The 21,051-nt window shown below is 42.8% G+C and overlaps 1 protein-coding gene across 17 annotated transcripts in view; it reads right to left on the bottom strand.

The window, feature by feature from the left end:
- CADPS (calcium dependent secretion activator) overlaps positions 1-20,308 on the bottom strand; it is a 424,483-nt gene extending 404,175 nt beyond the window's left edge. For 5 of the 17 annotated variants that reach the window (XM_040994754.1, XM_040994749.1, XM_040994756.1 and 2 more), the window contains exon 1: positions 19,466-20,261. In XM_040994754.1, the coding sequence (XP_040850688.1) occupies positions 19,466-19,906 (441 nt within the window). In that variant the 5' untranslated portion in view covers positions 19,907-20,261. Of the gene's footprint in view, positions 1-19,465 lie in introns of all 17 variants that reach the window. The other 12 variants (XM_040994764.1, XM_040994762.1, XM_040994763.1 and 9 more) reach the window with 5 other exon arrangements.
- Positions 20,309-21,051: the final 743 nt, after the last annotated feature.

Consider the following 21,051-nt stretch of genomic DNA (forward strand, 5'->3'; position numbering starts at 1 on the left):
AGGGATGGGAAGTGGAGCAGCCAAGACGCTAACAGGTACCCACATGGTACCTTGACATGTGCAAGGCAAAGATTTAGTCACTTAGCCATCATGCTGGGCCCATTAAAATCTATTTTCCTAACAGATGGGAAAAAAATTTTAAAAGGTCAGAATTATTTTAAATGTAACAAAATGACCCTATCATAAAGCTCCAGGAATGAAACCGTTTGTTACCTAAAGGAGGGCAAAGCTGATTAATGAATGTGCTCTGTTGAAACAACTGGAAAAGGATTTGGGGAGAAAAAAAATGTTTGCATATTGCATTCATTGTGTCAATATAAATTTCAAGAGTCCAAACCATCTACGGTAAAAATTAGATAGAAGTACTAGAAGAAAATACGAATGAACAGCTTTATGAAGTCTTGTGGGAGGTCTATCACAACACAGAATCCAGACATTGTTAAGGAGGAAAAGTGAATAGATATTACTCAATTAATTCTGTTCAGTTAAAAGTAAATGGACCCAACATTTAAGGGTCCAATGAAAACAAGATAACTAAAATTGCATATATATAGATACATATCAGTGTTAACACTAATAAAACAAAAACAGCTTTTAGAAGCATACAATAAACAGAAGAATGGATAATACATAGCAGGAAGTTCTTCAAAGACTGACATATAAAGAATAAATCTGCAAAATGGAATAAGTCATACAGACTTTAAAAAAAATTATCCATTACTTTGGAAAAACTGAACATAATGTCTAGTTTTAATACAACAAATGAGTCATGTCCCACTACTGGAAACACAATTTTTTGCAAATGCTTTGGAAATTGCTAGCAACATTGCCAATACAATCTCTATTAAGGGCCTGCATTTTTGGAAAAGAATAGAAAGATAGATGGACCAAGACACTCACTGCAGAATGAATGTAACAGTAAAAATCAAAATAAAAAGAAAATTGCTTAAGTAAATTATGGTACAGCTATAAATGGATTGCTACAAAGTCACTTAGAAGGAAGACTCATTCTTTAATTCACTGACATGGAAACATCTCCTTTATAGAAAACACATAAAAGCATAGAAAGAATGTAGGCTGCAAAAGAGTACATGATTATTTTTACATAAGTGTGTATATAAAATTGATCTCTTTATATTTAGATATGCATTTATAATGGATGTCTGTGGGTGGTGGTAAGATTAGGGAATTACTTTAAATTTCTATTCCACCTCTTTCTGTAATGTTTTCTGTAATAAGCATGTTTTATTTTTGTTCATAGAAAAAAATCCATAGTCAATAGCAAGGTGAGAAATAATATTTCATTAAATCTATCTTACTTATCTTTTTAGTTACAATAAGAACAATCTTGTGATAAAATATCATTTATAACCAATCAATGAATATTTTCTTTAGTCAAGTTATGTGCAGTTAGATGAAAACAATTCTAAATTTGCATATAACCTGGTAAAACTATATTTCTACTTTATCTGAACCTAAATATGCAAAAATAAATCAGAGATTTTAGGCCCACAATTCTTAATCAGCATGAAATAGCCTCATTTTGCTTTAAATAAGGAAAAATGTATCTTCAGCTGACTTACAGCACGGTGCTTAAAAGTCTGAGGAAAAGTGAAATGAAAGGTAGGGGGCTTAGGACATGCAGTTAGGACAGCACTTCAGAGGGTTTGGGGCATGTGGTTAGGGTAGCGCTTCAGATCCCTCCTAAGATTTACTCACTGCATCGCTGAGTGCCTGGCTGAGTCCTGCTTGACTCCATTTCGAGTCCAGCTTCCTACTAAAGTGAACGCTCTGGAAGGCAGCAGGTTTGAGTCAAGATCTTGGGTCCCCGCCACTCACGTTGGGGGTCCTGGGCTGAGTCCTGGGTTTCTGGCTTTGATCTGATAACGTTGGTATCAACCAGTATGTGGTAAGATGGGCCCAGTTGTGAATTATGTTGGAAGGAGGAGGGGGAAAGGTGTGGGGCGGGGGTCTTCCCTTTGTTTCAACACACTGAGATCTTTCCTTCTTTTCAGGTTTCCTTCCTTTCCTTATGCCTCTGATCTCTCTGGCTAAGCAATCACTTTGTCATTGCACACTTCCATGATTTCTTGTCCTTCCCATGCTGTTTGGTTTCCTCTCTTGTTGGTGAAATTCTAGGTAAAGGGCACCATAATTAGTACTTGTAGCCATCTTAGAACCAAAAGAAGACTGAATTACAGGCCAGGGTTAGACATGAGAGAGCAACAGAGATAGGGAAATATGTTAGATTCCTAAAGGCAGTGCTGGGACACAGCACTCAATGAGACCAACGTTATCAACTTTTCCATTAAAGCCAAAACATACTTAGCACAATTAACGATGCATTGTCTGGACGGCAAGTACACCCTTTTTAGAACTGATTGTGCAATGGCTGAAGCTGACAGACTGGGGCAGAAGTATTGAGTGGTACCAAAGATTTCCAAGCATCAAGAGTTGAACGATTACCATCAGACACAAAAGGAACGTAGCAGGATGAACGCTCAGTACAGTGACTCAGCATAAGTGTTACAGGGTGACCACAGCTAACCAGGACCTTAAGGAAAAATCTGGATGATCCCTGGAGTTTCCAAATCTTACAGCTTTAGCCACAGACACAACACTGAGCAGATGCCAGGTGGTTATGGAGCCCCTTGGTTCTAATCCTTACAGAACAAATTGTCCAGGCCTTCCTTCCACCAACTTTATCTGTTGTCTTTCTTAAGCAAAGAAATGCAAATCCTTCCTTCCAGTCTAATACTGACATCTGAAGTCACTTGATCACCTATCAACACCAGGATTTCTAGTATGGTGCCATGTAAGATGGGCTTAAACCAATCAGACTCCATAGAAATAGAGATGGCAATGGAAAGATAGCTGAAAAAACTGTTGTGATTCTGTTTGGTACTGGGGAAAAAACAAGTAGGCAGTAATGGTGCTTACTATGTATATGAAACACTGGGCTGGCATAGTAGCGTAACAGGCTGAACCTCTGCCTGGAGTAGCAACATCCCACTGGGCACTGGGGCACTGGTTCAAGTCCTGGCTGCTCTACTTCTCATCCAGCTCTCTGCTTATGACCTGGGAAAGCAGCAGAAGATGGCCCAAGGTCTTTTATCCCTGTACCCACATGGGAGAAAAAGAAAAAAGCTTCTGGCTCCCAGCTCAGATCAGCTCCAGCCATTGAGGCTTCTTGGAGAATAAGCCAGCAGATGAAAGATGACTCTGTCTTTCCTCTCTCTGTGAAAATCTGCCTTTCAAATAAAAATAACCTTTTATATATGATATATAGATGTAATTAAATCTACAAAGTAAAGTTAAATTATGTCAATTAGCTGTTGATATTGACTACATTTACTCACTGGGTAAATTTTCAGATTATTCATCTTACTTTAGTGGCATGTGTTGCTTATTGAAGTCTAAACTCACAGAACAAGCAGAAACTCTCATCCAAATTCACATAAATGGCTCCTATCACTGGTATGTCCCTAAATCTGACTTTCCAAGGAGGTACGTGACTTTGTTGTAAATAGAATAAAAATATTGCACTCAACTAGATATCTTTGTTAATATACTTGCCAGGATTTTTTTTTTTTAATCCTAGGAGTGAATTGCTTTGGTTCTGAAACCGTAGTGCAATGACAAAAAATAGTACTGACCAGGCCCGGCGGCATGGCCTAATGGCTAAAGTCCTCGCCTTGAACACACCGGGATCCATATGGGCACCGGTTCTAATCCCGGAAGCTCCACTTCCCATCCAGCTCCCTGCTTGTGGCCTGGGAAAGCAGGCGAGGACAGCCCAAAGCTTTGGGACCCTGCACCCGTGTGGGAGACCCGGAAGAGGTTCCTGGCTCCTGGCTCCAGATCGGCATAGCATCAGCCATTGTGCTCACTTGGGGAGTGAATCATCGGATGGAAGATCTTCCTCCCTGTCTCTCCTCCTCTCTGTATATCTGACTTTGTAATAAATAAATAAATCTTTAAAAAAAAATAGTACCGAGCAACCAACTTGCTGTAAACAAACAAAAATGACAAAGGATAACAATTGGAAAAAAGTGCTATATAAAAGCACTTGCATAAGTGCATGAAACTGAAATAAATCTTCCTAAATGTGGGAACACACAATGTGTATAATGTGGAATTTGGCTTTCCTAATGATTCTAAAGCAATCATTTACTGCCAGGTCACAAGAAAGCAAACAGACCCCATTAAGTTGATGCAATATTGAATTAGGGCACACCTATCTTTCTTTAGTGAAAAGCGATACATTGTTTTTGCACATTTGCGCCAGTGGTGGGTGAGAAAAGTGACTCCACTACACCTCTCTCAGAGTTTATCAGGGCCTTCCAACTCATCCTAATTGAATATTGACTGAAAAATAGCTGTGGGCATGCCACACAGAAATGGAGAGATAAACACGGAAAAAGCTCTTTGGACTAAATGGCAGATCCACAAACGCTTAGAACTGCAGCTTAGGGGGTTGAGGGGGTGTGGTGGGGAGAGTTGTGGTTCTGATGAATTAAAACAAGGGTAAACCTCCACCAGTGCCGGTTCACTCTGAAAGTCTGTAATGCTGAATCACAACTCCCAGCAGAACCTAAGCTGCCTGAGGAAAGTTGATTATAAAAAAAAAAAAAAATCATCTCCTTTCCTCCACTGCCAAAAGGAAGGCTGGCAAATTATGTGGAGGTTTTTATCAAAACTCAAAGGAGGTTTTTTCTAATTCAGCCATTGGAAGAGGCGGTAGCACATCACGTCCTTTACAAATAGGCTGTTGTGCTGGTGTTGACAATATTTTTTTTGGAAAATTTGAAATCTCAAAGTGCCATATGGGAAAACACGTCAACTGAAGACAAGGTCAAGGCCAATCATTTTCTGTTTGGAAATCACCCAGACATCTGTATTATTTTTAATAGGCTTTCTACCTTGGTTCACTGAAGTTACTCAAGGGAACAAATCACTTGCAATGACTTCTTCCTGCCTTACCCAATAAAGGACAGATAACAAAGTTGAGCAGCAGCAAATGTGACCAGTATGTGATCATGTGCCTTTTACATGCTCCTGCTTGTGTTCAGCTTTGAGTCTTCATTCATACTGTCCCTAGGACACATACTCTCCTGCCTTTCTATGTTCAAATCCTACCTGCTCCTCTGCTGTCAAACAACCTCTCCCAGGAAGCCAGTTGGGAACCCTTTGATAATGGAACTGGTAGTCTGAAGCCTTTAAGGCCCAATGAAGACCTAGTAACCCCAGAATACCTGAATTTTGGTTTATGCAAAAGCTTTCTTTTTCCGTAAGCGATAATGTATTTTCGTAAAGCAAGCCCAGATCATGTCACTACCCTTCAGTTGTTCCCCAGTGGCAAGAGGATGCATTATTCTCTCTTCCTAAATCCTTTACTCCTGCAGCAGAAGGCATTCACAAATGCCAACCCATGCTCTTATTTCTTTCCAATTCTGAAATCTTACACAACCATACTTGTCTGTTTAGCCATCTTCAAACTTGCTTTACACTATTTCATCACTGAGTATTTCAAGAGGTCTTTCCTTTCCCCTAAAACTGTTAACACTGCTATCATTTGATCTTGTCCAACAGCTAGCAGCTTATCTCAATGTCACTTCTACCAAGGCTGTCTAAACCCCATTCCATTTGATAGGCAGCAAAGACACCTTGATAAAAAAATTAGAAATTTCCACGAGTCTAAAAAAAAGCAGAAAAATTTTAATAAAATGCAATGTATTTAAAATGTATGAGGAGACTATAAAAAGTTTGTGGAAAATGTACATTATGTAGAAACTATGTGTGGGCTTCAGTTTTTGCACCAAAATAAGATTATGTTTTAGCTGCATTTTCCATGAATCTTTAGAAGAGCCGTCACACAAAGATGAAAAATCAAAAGTAATGAAAATTCATTCAAATGACTTCCACACATCAGAGGACTGCTTCGTCCTCATAGAATAGTGTCACAATTGAAAATAAATGGCAAGATTTTTTTTTCAATTTATAAGTTCTATGAATGCTGAAAATCAGCCACTTATTAACCAAGCTATAGAAGAAAATAACTTCAAAATCAAAATTTTAAAAATACATTCCAGTTTTTATAATAAGAAAATGAAAGGAGTAACAAACACTTTAGTGTATGAACATGAGGTAAAGTAGAGCTTCTAAAATGTGAATCACTTTGACCTTCAAAAGCCCATAACAGCATTCAAAGAGACAATAATAGGGGGGAGCCCAGAGGATAATCAGGAAACACAAGTTGTTCTTGGGGTTTTGTTTTTTTTTTTTCCAACCAATAGAACCTCTTTGAAGCTTTTGACTTTCCCATGTCCTTTCTACTCAAATTGTGTATCTTAAAAAACAAATGAAATCAGGTCTGGTGCGGAGGCCTAGCTGCTAGAGTCCTTGCCTTGAACACACCGTGATCCCATATGGGTGCCACTTCTAATCCTGGAAGCTCCACTTCCCATCCAGCTCCTTGCTTGTGGCCTGGGAAAGCAGTCGAGGATGGCCCAAAGCTTTGGGACCCTACACCCGTTGATGGATGCTGAGGTAAGGTGAGCCATGTCAGTCTGGGCCACAGTTCCAGCAGGGAGCTGTGATTTGGGGTGCGGTGAGTCCAATAGGGGACCTGCAGGGGTCTCCCTTGCTGGGCCAGCCCTCCTGCTGGTGGGAATGAGAGCTAGGACTGGGGGCAGATCAGGCTGGGCTAAGCAACCATATCCACAGTGTTTCCCTATGTCTATCTGTGTCCACATTTCCCCTATATAAGGACACCGATCACAATAGATGAAAGCCTCTCCCAAAGACCTCACATTAATCTGTAAAGACCTTATTTTCAAATAGGTGCCTAGTCTAAGGTGTTAGGTTGGAACCTCATCATCTGAATTATGGGAAGAGCCTGAGAAGATAAGCAGCTTGTAACAAAGGCCAAGGATGGAGACCTGGGAAGCTCTCAGATTTAAACCCCAGCCGTTATTAAATTCTGCTTGACACGGTTTCATACAGATGCATCTAACATTCTCAACCAGATTTCCAGGTTCCTAGAGGCCAAGAAGGTTATCTAAAATGTCTGCATGTTTTGTTGACAGCGTCAACTAAGATTTTTTTTTCATAAGTAGCAGTGGCTCAAAACAATGCATAACATTGTCTGATGTTGTGCAACAAATAAAAATTGAATATGGAAGAGACCCCAAGAACCATTTTGAACACAGTATGTTATGACACACTGCCTTATAGACAACAGTTGCTAAACTTGTCAGCAAAATCACCAAAGTGCATGTTCAAGATACATTTTAACTCGTTTGTTAAAACAACTCTGTCTACCATCCACATCTAAAGGCTGTTTTTTTTTTTTTTATGGGCAACAGAAGGCATAATTATTTACTTTTCAGCGTTTTCCCTTTGCATTCTTAAGTGGCTGAGTAGATTCCCTATACCACTGTGTATTTGCCAAAATCCCATTGTCTTTTAAACATACTAAAGACCCTTGAAAATTTGCAATGTAGTATGTGTTTCTGAAACAGTCAGATTTAAAAAAAAGTTAACTTCAGAATATCTCAAAATTTTACCACTGCACAGAAATAAATGACAAATAATACATGACAAGTCAACAGTTTACCCTCTTAAGACTATTGAATAGGTATCAAAATATTATCAATTTATTCCACATTGAGAGAGAATTTGGGAATAGTTGGCCGACTGACTGCAACACTTCAGTACCTAATCATTCATATTACCTCCCATTTTCTCCACCTGTTCAAATGACAGGAATCACACAGCAAGTCTTATTTTTTCTTTTACTAGTGATATCAGAAAAGACTGTATCTTCCACTGAATTTCATTTTTATTTAATTAAATGTATGTCTGATATATATTTTTAAGGTCTTTGGGCCCAGTGGCGTGGCCTAGCGGCTAAAAGTCCTCACCCTGAATGCACCGGGATGCCATATGGGTGCCGGTTCTAGTCCCGGCAGCCCCACTTCCCATCCAGCTCCCTGCTTGTGGCCTGGGAAAGCAGGCGAGGACAGCCCAATGCTTTGGGATCCTGCACCTGTGTGGGAGACATGGAGGAGGTTCCTGGCTCCTGGCTCTGGATCAGCACAGCACCGACCATTGCGCTCACTTGGGGAGTGAATCATTGGATGGAAGATCTTCCTCTCTATCTCTCCTCCTCTCTGTATATCTGACTTTGTAATAAAAATAAATAAATCTTAAAAAAAGATTTTAAAATTTTAATTGGAAAAGCAGAGTTTATAGAGGGAGATACAGAGAGAAAAAAAAATCTTTCATGTGCTGGTTCACTCTCTAAATGGCTGTAATGGCTGGAGCGGAGCTGATCTAAAGCCAGGAGCTTCTTCAGAGTTTCCCATGAGTGTAGGAACCCAAGGCTTTAGACTATCCGTTGCTGCTTTCCCAGGCCACAAGCAAGGCGCTGGATGGAAGTGGAGTGTCTGGGACATGAACTGGTGCCCATATGGGATCCTGGCACTTGGAGATTTGGGGGATTAGCCAATTGAGTCATTGCGCCAGGCCTATGTCTGATATTCCTATTACCACATCCAATATATGGTAGTCCTGGAGTTATTTATTTATATCCTAACTACCCCAAGAAAATACTTTATGATCATAAAGTAACAAATAAAATATCAAATTCATGTAAGAGAAATCAAGTAGAAAAAAGAAACTTAATCTATCCATGTCTAAATATGCAGTATTTTACAGATGCTCTAACACAAGTCTGTCAATACTGTGACTGTGATAAACTTTAAGAGTTTGAGAATAGGTGAAAGAGAGAGAGAAGTCTCCCATCTGTCAGTTCATTCTCTAAATGCCAACAATAAATGTGCTTGAGGATAGGAACTGAAGGTGAAAGCCAAGAACTCAATCCAGTTTTCCTATGTGGGTGGCAGGAATCCAATTATTTGAACCCTCACCACAGCTTCCCAGGGTCAGCTTCAACAGGAAGCTGGAAGTGGCAACTAAATCTGTGTTTCAGTAGGAGGCTCTCCAATACTGGATATAGGGAGCTTAAAACCATCAGGCCAAATGCCTATTATAGTGTTGTTGATCAAGCTTTTTTCCTTTCAAAGGAAACTAAATCAAGTCAAGCTTATCCAAAGCACACATATTCAATATATAGACTTCATTCTCATGTTGTTCTTTTTATTTTAATCTGTGGCTATTTAAAAGCATATGCTGTAGTGATTTAAGTTCAACTGGGATTCAACCACTGTAAGGAATTCATAATTGTTGTGGCCTTTTAAAAGACTTTTCTATAAGAGATCATGAAATTTGTCAGTTACTCTACATGAGCCAAGGTTAGATGCATCAAGAGCATGTGTCCACAACATCAATTATTTTGAAGTAACTTGAGACTTGGTTCACCCTCGATGTTCTCTACTGAAAAGCTTTTGTCAAAGCTGCCAGGAACAGCCTTCTTTGGCAGGGAAGCACAGAGCTGAGCACCTGAGCACACGGAACCTGTAACAAAGAACCTGAAAGTGCATCCCTGGGGCAGGAAAATGCAGCAACCGGGCCTGGCATGAGCGAGAAGAGCACCTATCTCCTCTCTTCTGGTTAGAAGGACAGAGACGGCTCACTCTGCCTTGATCTGGAGATAAGCTTGGTTCTGTAATGACTTCTTTTGTAATCCATCTGGTATTACAAGAGAATATTCCACATAATGGGTAATTCCATGTCATGGAAACTTGCCCCTTCTGAACTACTTTCAAAGAATGAGAATTGGTGTCAAATGCAGCCATGTGCTGCCCCATAGTGTTTCAGTGAGTGTTCCCTATGCAATAGTGGCCTTGAAAGGTCCCAGGAAGCTGTAGTGACATGGTAACTGTGCTAACATTTCAGTACAGCATGGTCCTCATGTACATGGTGACGCTAATGTAAACAAACCAAATACACTACGAGTTGTACAACAGTATAGCACACAATTAATAATTTACAAGCTGATGCATTTGCCATACCTTCTCTTATTTCAGAATGTATTCTTTTTACTAATTAAAAGTGAAGTTCATGGGTGGGTATTTAGCCTAGTGGTAGAGACACTGGTTAAGATATATGCCTCTGGAACTGGGGTTGCTTTGTAGTGGGTAAAGCCACCACCAGTGACACCCGCATTCCTATGGGTCCGTTTGAGTCCCTATTGCTCCACTTTCGATGCAGCTTCCTGATAGTGCACCTGGAAGTAACAGTGGAGGATGCTGCAAGGGCTTGAGCTCCTGAGCCCACACGAGAGCTAGATGAAGTTCCTGCTCCCAGCTTCAGCCTGCCCAGCCCTGATTGTTGTGGTCACTTGGGTAGTTAGCCAGCAGATGAAAGATCCATTCTCACTCTCTCTCTCTCTCTATCACTCTCTCCCCCCTTTCCATCTCTCCTTCCTTCCCTCTCTTAGTGGATCTGCCTTTCAAAAGAAAACAAAACAAAAGCAAATATGTTGGGGACTGCTTTGATCATTCTACTGGCTAATCCTCTACTTGCAAGCACCATTATTGCCATCTGGTCACTGGTTCATATCCCAGCTGATCCACTTTCCATCCAGCTCCCTTCTCGTGTCCAGGGAAAGCAGTATAAGATGGCACAAAGCCTTGAGACCCTGCATCTCTACGGGACACTCAGAAGAAGCTTCTGGATCTTGGCCTCAGATCAGCTCAGCTCTAGAAGTAAAGTCCAGGCTGGCATTTTAACATTTGGTGAACACCTACCACATGTCAGCTATTGTTTGGGAGAAGATGAATCAAAGAAGACTAAAATGTTGTCTCCATGTTAGAAATTATTTCAATTTAACAGGAGAGAGGCCCATACAGTAAAGGTAATTCAGACAAACATATGAAGTAACGTGGACAGAGAAGTGTTGCAGAAACAGCCCAGTAGAAAGTCTGAGTCCATCTGCTAAAGGAAACGCCTGTGTTAATTAAAATATGAGTAACAGTGAATCAGACAAAGAGAGGTGAGAGATTCTAAAAGACTCTAAAAGACTCTAAGACCAGTTTGTACAATGATATTGTGGTAGGAGATAGCATGGGAGCATTGGCTGAACACAAACGCATTATTGCTGTTAAAATTGGTATTAAAAACATTTGCTCACCAATTATGTGACTTCTTACGCTATTAAGACCCCTTTCGTTTTATAGTAATATATGCTTTTTTGCATTTTAAAATAAAAAAACTAAGACATACAGAGGTGGGATAATATGCCACAAAACTCAAAGACTTGAGCAAGGATTGAAGGACTTCAGAGTTGACAGTCAACACAGTGGTGTAGCATGATAATCCTCCACCTCCTCTCTCTGACATCCCATATGGGTATGAATTTGTGTCCTGGCTGCTTCACTTCCCATCCAGTTCTCTGCCTGTAGCCTGGGAAAGTAGCAGAGGATTGTCCAAGTCCTTGAGTCCTTGCACCTACGTAGGAGACTAGAAGGAAGCTCCTGGCTCTCAGCTTTGGATAAGCTCAGCACTGGCTGTTGTGGCCATGTGGGGAGTGAACCTGTGAATAGATCTCTTTACTTTTCCCTCTCTGCTCAGTATTTATGCCTTTCAAGAATATAAACCTTAAGGGAAAAAAACTATTGGATTGAATTTTAGAATTTCCATTCACTAGAAATTTCTGCTGTGAGGGAAACACTACTTGTGCTGATAGCCCCTCCACAGATAAAAGCAGCACAATATTGCATATATTAACAATAAACGCTAACACTTATATACCAGATACATTTCTAAGAGCTTTAATATATTATCTTACTTTTCACAAGAACCCAGTGATGGAGGTACCACTATCATCACCATTTTATTGATGAGACTCAGAGATGTTAAGTAAATTATCCCAGACCAGAGAGTCAGTTGGTGGTAAAGCCAGGAAGCCAACAAAGTAGTTGAGTCTCAGGGTCTATGTTTTTAACTACCCTTCTTCCTCGTCCAGCAAAAATGTCAACAGCTCAACTAGACGAACCATTGGCTGCTGTCATCCTTTTATTTCTGGTAAGAACAGGAAAGTATTTCCGTCACAGCTGGAATGAGAAATCAAAATTGCAAGTGGTAATTCTGATCGTAAGTTCTCCATGCCTACAGAAACTATAAATCTGATCCGAACAAGGAAACCATTATAGGACCCAGAATTGGGGAACATAGTTTCCAATTCTTTTTTTTTTAAGATATATTTATTTTTATTACAAAGTCAGATATACAGAGAGCAGGAGAGATAGAGAGGAAGATCTTCCATCCAATGATTCACTCCACAAGTGAGCGCAATGGTCGGTGCTATGCTGATCCAGAGCCAGGAGCCAGGAACCTCCTCCACGTCTCCCATACAGGTGCAGGATCCCAAAGCTTTGGGCCATCCTCGACTGCTTTCCCAGGCTACAAGCAGGGAGCTGGATGGGAAGTGGAGCTACCAGGATTAGAACTGGCACCCATATGGGATCCCAGTGCGTTCAGGGCGAGGACTTTTAGCTGCTAGGCCACACTGCCAGGTGCCATAGTTTCCAATTCTAGATTACTTTTTTGGATACCTTCCGGCAGGATGGGGAAGAAAAGGCTGAGTCAGATGATGGATAGCCATTAAGCAAAAAGAAGGAGACAGTGTTGGTAAAACTAAACAGCCTGTATCTTACCATCCAGAAAGAGAATAATGCCACTTTTGAATCCGTACAATCTAGCTAAATGTGGGCTCAGCGCAGATTCCAAATGGATGCTGCTTTTAATCCCCGCAGCTGTCCCACTTCCCATCCAGCTCCCTGCTTGTGGCCTGGGAAAGCAGTCAATGACAGCCCAAAGCCTTGGGACCCTGCACCTGTGTGGGAGACCTAGAAGAAGCTTCTGGTTCCTGGTTGCTCCAGCTGTTGTGGCCACTTGAGCAGTGAATCAGCAGATGGAAGATCTTCCTGCCTCTCCTCCTCTCTGTATATCTGACTTTCCAATAAAAATAACATATGTTTTTAAAAAACTGACTTACATTCCATTATTTGAGTGATTTTCTTTTTGTGAATCCATAAAACTTAGGCCCAGTGTTTTCACACACATTTCTGTGAGATAAGTCAAATACTCAACTTATTTTACGTGAAATGTCCTCATAGTTTTAAATAGCAAGCATGAATAAATTTGAAAATTGCTTTGTAAACAAAATTGAATCAGTTTTAGTCCATAACCCATAATTCACAATCTGTTACACAGTCTATAGTTTTAAATGCCTTGGAGATCCTACCTTTTGATATTAACTTTATTTTTAAATGTCTTGCATACAAAAACAACAAGTTGGGATGAACTTCCAAACCTTGCTAATGAGTTAACCTTACTGTCCAGAAGGAACTAATAACTATTACAACTAGAGCACACTGAAAATTATCTGATGCTTCTCTGTCCCCTCACTGGGACCAAAGAAGAGATAGCCCCATGTGAGTCATCTAGTTATTGATTCATTGGCAGCAGTGTTTGAGGACAAATACAGGTGGTATGTATGCTTTCTTTCCTTCAGCCAGCTTTTTTCGCTATTCTTCTTCTGTAGAGGAAGTCATTTGAACCGATCCATCCCTACCTGTAGCCATCTCTGCACCAGGCCTTAGAACCAATCAATCCCCTCCCCTCACTGCTTTCCTTTTACTCCGCTGCTTTACTTGGGTTGCCTCAACTGGAACAAAAGGAATCTAACCAATTGTATCAGAAAATGATTTTTAAAATTATTTATCGAAGAGGCACATTTACAGAGAGAAGGAAAGACAAAGATCTTCCCATCTGCTGGTTCACAATGGCCCGAGCTGAGCTGATCCAAAGCCAGAAGCCAGGAGCTTTTTCTTGATCTCCCACATCAGTGCAGGGTCCCAAGGCTTTGGACCATCCTCTACTGCTTTCCGAGACCACAAGCATGGAGCTAGATGGGAAGTGGAGCAGCTGAGACAAAAACTGGTGCCCATATGGGAACATATACAAGGCAAGGATTTAGCCACTGAGCCATTGTGTGGGGCCCCAATGATTCTAATAAATTCCTGCCACTTCCTACTCTTCAAGGCTCAAATAGCACCATTTACTTTTGCTGACCTAAGTCAGACTAACACTTTTCATGACCTAACCCTAGTCTTCATGAGGATTTTCCAAGTATCATATCTATTCCTATGTGTACAATTCATATGTTGTCTCTTCCTAATCTTATATAGTACTTATATTAATCATCATACATCTAGTTTCTATTCATTTCTATTCTATTCTATTTATTTTACATGTATGCATGATGTCTTCTAAAGTATTAAATGTATCCTAAAGCTCAAGAATCAAATCTCATAAGGTATCTTCTGACTGTGCCACAAAGCCTTGTTGAGTTCTTGGCACAACGAGTAACTGATGCCTGTTATAGTTCAAAGTTAGAATTCTCCAAATCATTCCAGCTTCAGTTGCATAAACACCTGGCACAGATCACAAATACTGGTTGTATTTCAATGTGATAGTCTATGACTGTGTATTGAATTTGCCTTTGCAGAGGAAAGATCTCTGAATCATTTGACTTTTTATCACTTTACACAGTGCAATTTTTCAAGAACAGAAGATTTAATTTCCTTTGTTCTTCAGTCCAATTTTAGGGTAGCATAAAGCTATTCCAGGTGTGTAATGAGGCAAGAACCTCTTATTACTTTTCCGTTGTTCTGCATCTTGAGCAGTCTCTGCTAGCCCCAGTGAACAACAGTTCCTTGCCATTGCACCAAGGGGATAGGTCTGAAAGTATAGTTACTTCTACTGATGAGGGGAGAAAGAATTCCACTAGAACGTCACTTACCTATTAGTTGGACTTTATGTTTAGATGGAGATTTTTATGGTGCACTAACAAGCTAAAATTAATCAGTTTTAGCAGTTGGCAAAATATCACAAAGCGTACCTGAAGAGCCAAATCACATTATTTAAAATACTTAATATATATGTGTGTGTGTGTATATATATATGTATATATATACACATGTGTACACACACACACAGTTGACCAACACTAAGTTCTCAATTGTACGAAAATAATGCCTTTTGAGTCATGTCAAACAAAACCAAATAAGTAACTAAAAAAAAAACAACCTTGAAATCTGTATTGCTAACAATGACTCAATGTTAGCTCTAATCTCATAATAAGGTAGAAGTTGACTTCACACAAAATTCAGTAATAACTTTAATTTGTAACAAACTTGGTCCAAAGTTCTCCTGAATGAAACAGGAGTTGCTATGGGATAGGCTTCATTTTAGGATTGTCTCTTTTCCTAAGCAGATGCTTATACCACACAAACTTCTATGTGATACACAGCTACAATTTGCATGCCTGTTTTAGACTACTTGTAATGCAAGCATTATGAATGATTCCTATCCAATCATTTTAACATCAGTTATGTCAATTTAAAATGTTATACACACTTGTTTACAGTGTCGGCTTTAACATTCCCTGGGTAACATCTATATGTAGCTAGTTCAAATGAGGTAGCCACCCAGCATCGTTACTATATAATTTAGAAGCAGATGGTGTAGTTTTGTCATGCCAACTTCTAGGTATTCACTCTACCATTCTGACAAAATAAAGGGGAATAAAGGCAAAGCGTTATTTTTTTCCAGATTATAATTTTTGAGCTGCTGAAAGATACAATGTGGCAGTTTGGTGAGGAGAGCTTCTGTTTAGTTCCTAAGAATCATTATCTCCATGTTATATTTAGATTCATAATGAAGAAAGTAAAATATATTCATCAATGAGAAAAAAAAAAAAAACTTTTTTTTTCCCAAATAATCTGAAGTCTCCTCTTAATTGGGAACGATTCCTGGGATTTACTTTTTCTGAGTAAAAATGAGACCAAAATAACTAATTGTCAAACTTATCTAAGCAAGGATACCTTTACCCTCTTCTCTCCAACTGGCTTTCTGGGCGAAAATATTTGTTTTCTATTTAAATCATAAACACAAACTGACAACAGTCTGGAGTTCAGATGGGCCAGCTAACAATCCATTTATATCTGTATTCTCTATAAGGTTAGTACCCAACAGCCTGCTTTGTTCACATGCACTGCCCGATAGGTCCCCGATGGAAGAATGGTGGGGGGTGTTTCCCAACTCCAACAGAAATAGCCCTGGCCTAACACATGCTGTGGAGCTCTGGGTTCATCCCAGAGCGTTTCAGAGGCATGTTGCATACTGGAAGGTGACAGGAATCACAGCTCCCCGCTTCCCCAAAGCCACCTTCAGCTACCTACAGAGTCCCTTCGGCAAATCATAGGCATCTGAGTCCGGCTTCCTTTTCCAGAAATGCAAAAGGTTATTTGCACAATTTTAGGATTATGAGGAAAATTAGAAATAATATCAGAACAGAAAATAAAATTTAGATAAAAATTAAGGACAGATGAATAAACTTTAACAAGGATATATGGACACTGGTTCTTTAATTACAAAACAGGCAATTACTAGTCTAGAGAAAGAAGGTTGAAGGTATTAGAGAATTCTAATTTTTTTTTTGGTTAATCTAAGACTATTCAACTGAAAGTATGCCATCATAAATTTAGAAAAGAAGGCAGGAAGGAGGATGGTGGGTGGGGAATACAGATAGGAGGGAGGGTAGTCTGGGAAGTGTCACTATGCTCGTAAATCTGTATTGTGAAATCCATGAAATTTATACACTTTATATAGACAGGCTGAAATTTTTAAAAAATTGCTCATGCTTTGAAAACACACTATGTCAATCCATACATCAAGTTTTTAATGTAATCAACAATCTCTTAAGATACCGTTATGTGGACATTAATGAACTGTGATCTAAGTTTCACAAATTAATGGAGTCTCATTCACATAGCAAGTACATGACACACAGTAACCAGCGTCCCCGTCAGCTGTTTATTAAGTTAACTTGTGCTCATGGGATCGCTCTTACACGCAAAGCCAACACTCTGCCGGTTCTGTTTGCCTTTCCCTTCTCCCTTTCATCATCCAGTCTGTCTCTACATCATTTTTTCTTCTGATTTCTTCTAGTTCTCCCATTTTTAGTTTACTATAAATTCATGTTTAATTTACTAGCTCATACTTCTCCAAGGCTAATGTTAGCTCATCGATCCTACTTGTTGGCTTTAAATTTTACCATAATGATTATGCAAACTTCTCAATCACTCTACATGATGTCTCTCTTTTCAAATTTACAGGGAAAAAAAAAAAAAACAGTGTAGCACCCTTTTCCAGGAAAGCCCTACAAGTTAGAGACAGGGGACTTCGAAAAGTTTTTGCAAAAAAAAAAAAAAAAAATGGAATGAAAACATATTTGGTACAAAAAGGTTTTGAGAATTATGCATGGTTTTCTAAAATATTCATTTTTCCATGAACTTTCTGAAAACTCCTTCCAACTGCAACAGAAAACATTCCTTTTGTAATACGAACACACACATATGTATACACATGCAAACATATCTAATTTCTCAGTATAGCCAACAGCCCCTGTAGGCAGCTTCATTCAAATATATAGTTAGCAAAAGTTTGCTGTGATAACTAACCAAACACCAGCCTTATCCATGTGTCCTGGAATCTCTCTGATGTTAAGGTCATGTGTAAAAACAGAATCAGCTTGCCCCCTTAAGACGCGGGCTATGAACAGACTCAGGTAAAGCATGCCATCAGATCAGAAAAACCCGGCATGGAGGGTCTCGCTCAGGTGGCTGCCCCAGGCTTTGCTCGAAAAAGCTGGGTCTCTGTGATTGCTCTCTCTATTCTAGCCTGGGACTTTGACAGATAAACACCTAAGCCTTTAAGTCATCCCTGTTTTCACTGCCAAAGGATTAGGACTTTCTTGCTTGGTTCTGTGACTAACGCAATGGATTATGGAAATGGAATTTCCCAAATTATTAAGAAAAAAAAACTGATCATAATTCCAAACTGAAATCTCTCAGGTTCTGTCCACCCAACATCCAACTTTAGAAACATATTCATACACATATTCTGTCCTCCGATGGTACCTGTTAGTTTCCTATAGTCCAAGAAACAGGTTGAAAAGGCAAGGGCTCCAGGATTAGTGAGCTGGGTGTGTAGCCCACCTGGCATCTACAATCCAGGAAATGAGTTTTATTTTTTTTAATGAGCTGATAGCCAAGCTTGTGATGGCTGAAATAAATCATCAGCGCTGGGTGGTGTGTGTACACACAGAAGCAAAACAAACAGAGAAATCTGTGCTAACTCAAGATAAAGGTGGGTAAATACGGAAATAGCTCACACTCTCACCCAGCCACGGATACTAGGTCTGAAAAGGCAGCAACCCAGAAATTCAATTTTTTGAGAACAACCTTGAGTTGCAGTTAGAGCTGGCCTTTCACAGGGTCCCTGCTGGAGGCTCACCTGGCTTTTCTCCTCTCTGGGGTGCTAAGGATTCATTTAAGAAAGAGATTCTGACTGACTTCACTCACTCTCTCACTCCAGTTGGGTCCTTGCTGCCTCACTTCTAGTCTCCATCGCTGCTACTTATGCTGCAGTAGACACCCCCCCCAACCTTTCTCCAGTTGGAGAATAGTTAGTTGATAGAAATTGGCACTGCACCCCTGTTCCCTACTTTCTATCTTAAAGATACCCCGGAGCCACCACAGCCTAGCCCCAGCCTCCGACACAAAACGCTTTGGATGCCTTATAACTGCAGGTGTTTGTTTCATGTGTTTGTGTGTGTTTAGCTACACTTTATCAAGCGAGCAGCACAGGGCTTGGAGGGCCCTGGCAAGCCAGAAGGTGCCGGGGAAGTCACCTTGGGATGACAGCAGGGTCAAAGGCATGAAGGTAGAGGGGCTGACCCCAGCGACTGGTCGCTGGCATGCACCAGTTCTGGGGTCACTGAGGAAGGGGAAAGAGGATTGGAACCTATCCAGGCAAGAAGGCAGCGCGGCGCCAGAGGGTCCTTAGGCAACCCAAGCCTGTGATCAGCTGATCTGGGCGGAGAGAGGAGGGTGCCCTTCGCAAAGTCACGGGAAGCCTAGGCTTCCGGGTTTGCCTGCCCCCAGGCGAGCCCAACACAGCTCCCAGGCGCTGCTCTCCCTCCACCCGGGTGACCCCACCTGCCGGCGGCGCCCGCCCGCCGAGCGCACGCCCAGGAAGGCGGGCCCGGAGCTGAGCGCAGCCGCCCGCCGCTGGAGAGCGCTGGGAGCCCTGCCTATGAGCAAGGCCTCTCCGGGCGCCGCGAGCTTGCAAGTCACTCCCCAAGCCTCCTGGGCCATAAAGCCGCACCTGCCTGCCTCTTTTCCCTCGGCGCTCCCTGCCAGAGAGGCCTCAGACCCTACGCCCGCTCCAGGCGACCTCCGGCGCGCTCTGGGCTGGATTGGGCCAAGTCGGGCTGCGGGAGAGTGGCTCGTAGCCCTTACTCCCTGGGCGCGGTCTTCACCTTCCGGGGCTCCTCCTAGCCAGCTGTGCCGCCAGCGCCCATTGTTCGCCCCGCCCGCCCGGCGACGGCGTCCCGGCGCGCCTTCCGGGGCCTCCCGGGCGTACGTACCTTCTGCTGCCGGCGAGCCATGTCGGTGGGCTGCTTGGCGTTGAAGGGGTAGGCGATACAGCGCATCACGAACACGTACAGCTGCAGTCTCTTCTTCCTCTCCTCCTCTTCCTTCTGCAGTCGCTCCAACTCTTCCTTCTCCTTCTCGCTCACCACCGACGGGCTGGGGCTGGAGGGCCGGCCGGCGCCGGCGCGGCTGCTGGGCTGCAGACCCCCGGCCCCTGCGCCGCTGCTCCCGCCGCTGCCCCCGCCGCCGCCGGCGCCCATCCCGGCCCCGGCGCCGCCGCCGCTTCCTCCAAGCCCGGCGCCGCCGGCCGAGCCCTCGCTGGTGCGGCTGGGAGACAGGCGAGCTCCGGACGCGGCCGAGCCCAGCACCTCCTTGCCGCTCTCCTCTTCTACGATCTCATCCGACTCCTCTTCGCTGGACGAAGGGTCCAGCATGATAGCGCCTGGGAGAGGGAAGGGGGTCCCTGAGGCCCCCTACCTGAGGTCCAAAAGGTGGCGGGCGCTGAAGAACAGCCGGGTGGTCGGCTCTTCCCCGGGTGGGCGCCTCTCTCCGGGTCACGGAGCGAGTGTGCTGCTGCTCAGCTTCGGCCGCTGCGACTGCTTCCTTCGCCGGCCGATCCGGGAGCTGGGCTGGGACCCAGGAGCGCGAGAGGAGGGGGCGGGGGACGGAAGAGGTGCGTCCGTGGACTCGAAGTGGGCAAGGCGAAGAATCAATCGCTAGCCCGGAGCCCGCAGCCGAATGCCATCTGCAGCCGCTGAAGGAGGCGCCTCCAGAAAAGATGCCGAGTGTTGCAAGCTGTCGGTGCAGCCAAGAGCCGGAGAGGCATCTTGCCGATTGGGGAGGGAGCGGCGCTTACGTGTTTATTGGCTTAACTCTCCCGTGTCCGCGGCGTAAAGGGCGGCTGCAGAGGGCCGGAGTAGGGGAGAGCCCTAGCGACGGCGGGCTTCCGACCCCCCGACCCTGGCGCAAACCCCACTCCTTTCGCCCCCTCCCCTGTGGGGACAATTTTGCTCTTTGGTCCTCAGCTTTCTCATTGCCTGGGTCCCTATTCCAACATCCCGCGGACAAAAAGTTCTTGGGGGAGGGAGAAACAGAGAAACCGAAGGAGACTTCTTGCCACTGGGGAACAGGCAGATGCTCATTCCAGGGTCCAACCTAAAAGGAAGTCGGTGGGATCCCAGGCAGGGAAGAGTCTGTCTCCAAGTCCCGTACTTGCCACCTGGGGCGTGGGGGCTGGGCCGTGTGGTTGTCCGTCTGATGTAAACTCTGATCTTAGCCTCGACTTCACACGAGCCACGGGAACTGGCATCGGAGCGCATCAGCTGTTGAGTGTTTTGGCTCGTTGGACGACCCTACTACAGCTGAACCCGTGTAACCCTCACCTTTGTCTTAACCCCCTGCAGCTGTGGTGCGTTGCCTTCAGTGCTCAAGAATTGTGATTACTTTCTGCTGAGCTGACTCCTCGGAAGGGAAGAGAACAGCTTGTGTTTCTTCATCCCTGCCTCCGTTCTGGCGGGAGGATCTGGGGACCCCACAAGAGAGACAAAGACACCCCCCCAGAAACTCAGCGCCGTCCACT

This window comes from Ochotona curzoniae, unplaced genomic scaffold, assembly GCF_017591425.1.
Source record: "Ochotona curzoniae isolate NIBS_2020 unplaced genomic scaffold, NIBS_Ocur_1.0 contig_908, whole genome shotgun sequence".
NCBI classification, from domain to species: domain Eukaryota; kingdom Metazoa; phylum Chordata; class Mammalia; order Lagomorpha; family Ochotonidae; genus Ochotona; species Ochotona curzoniae.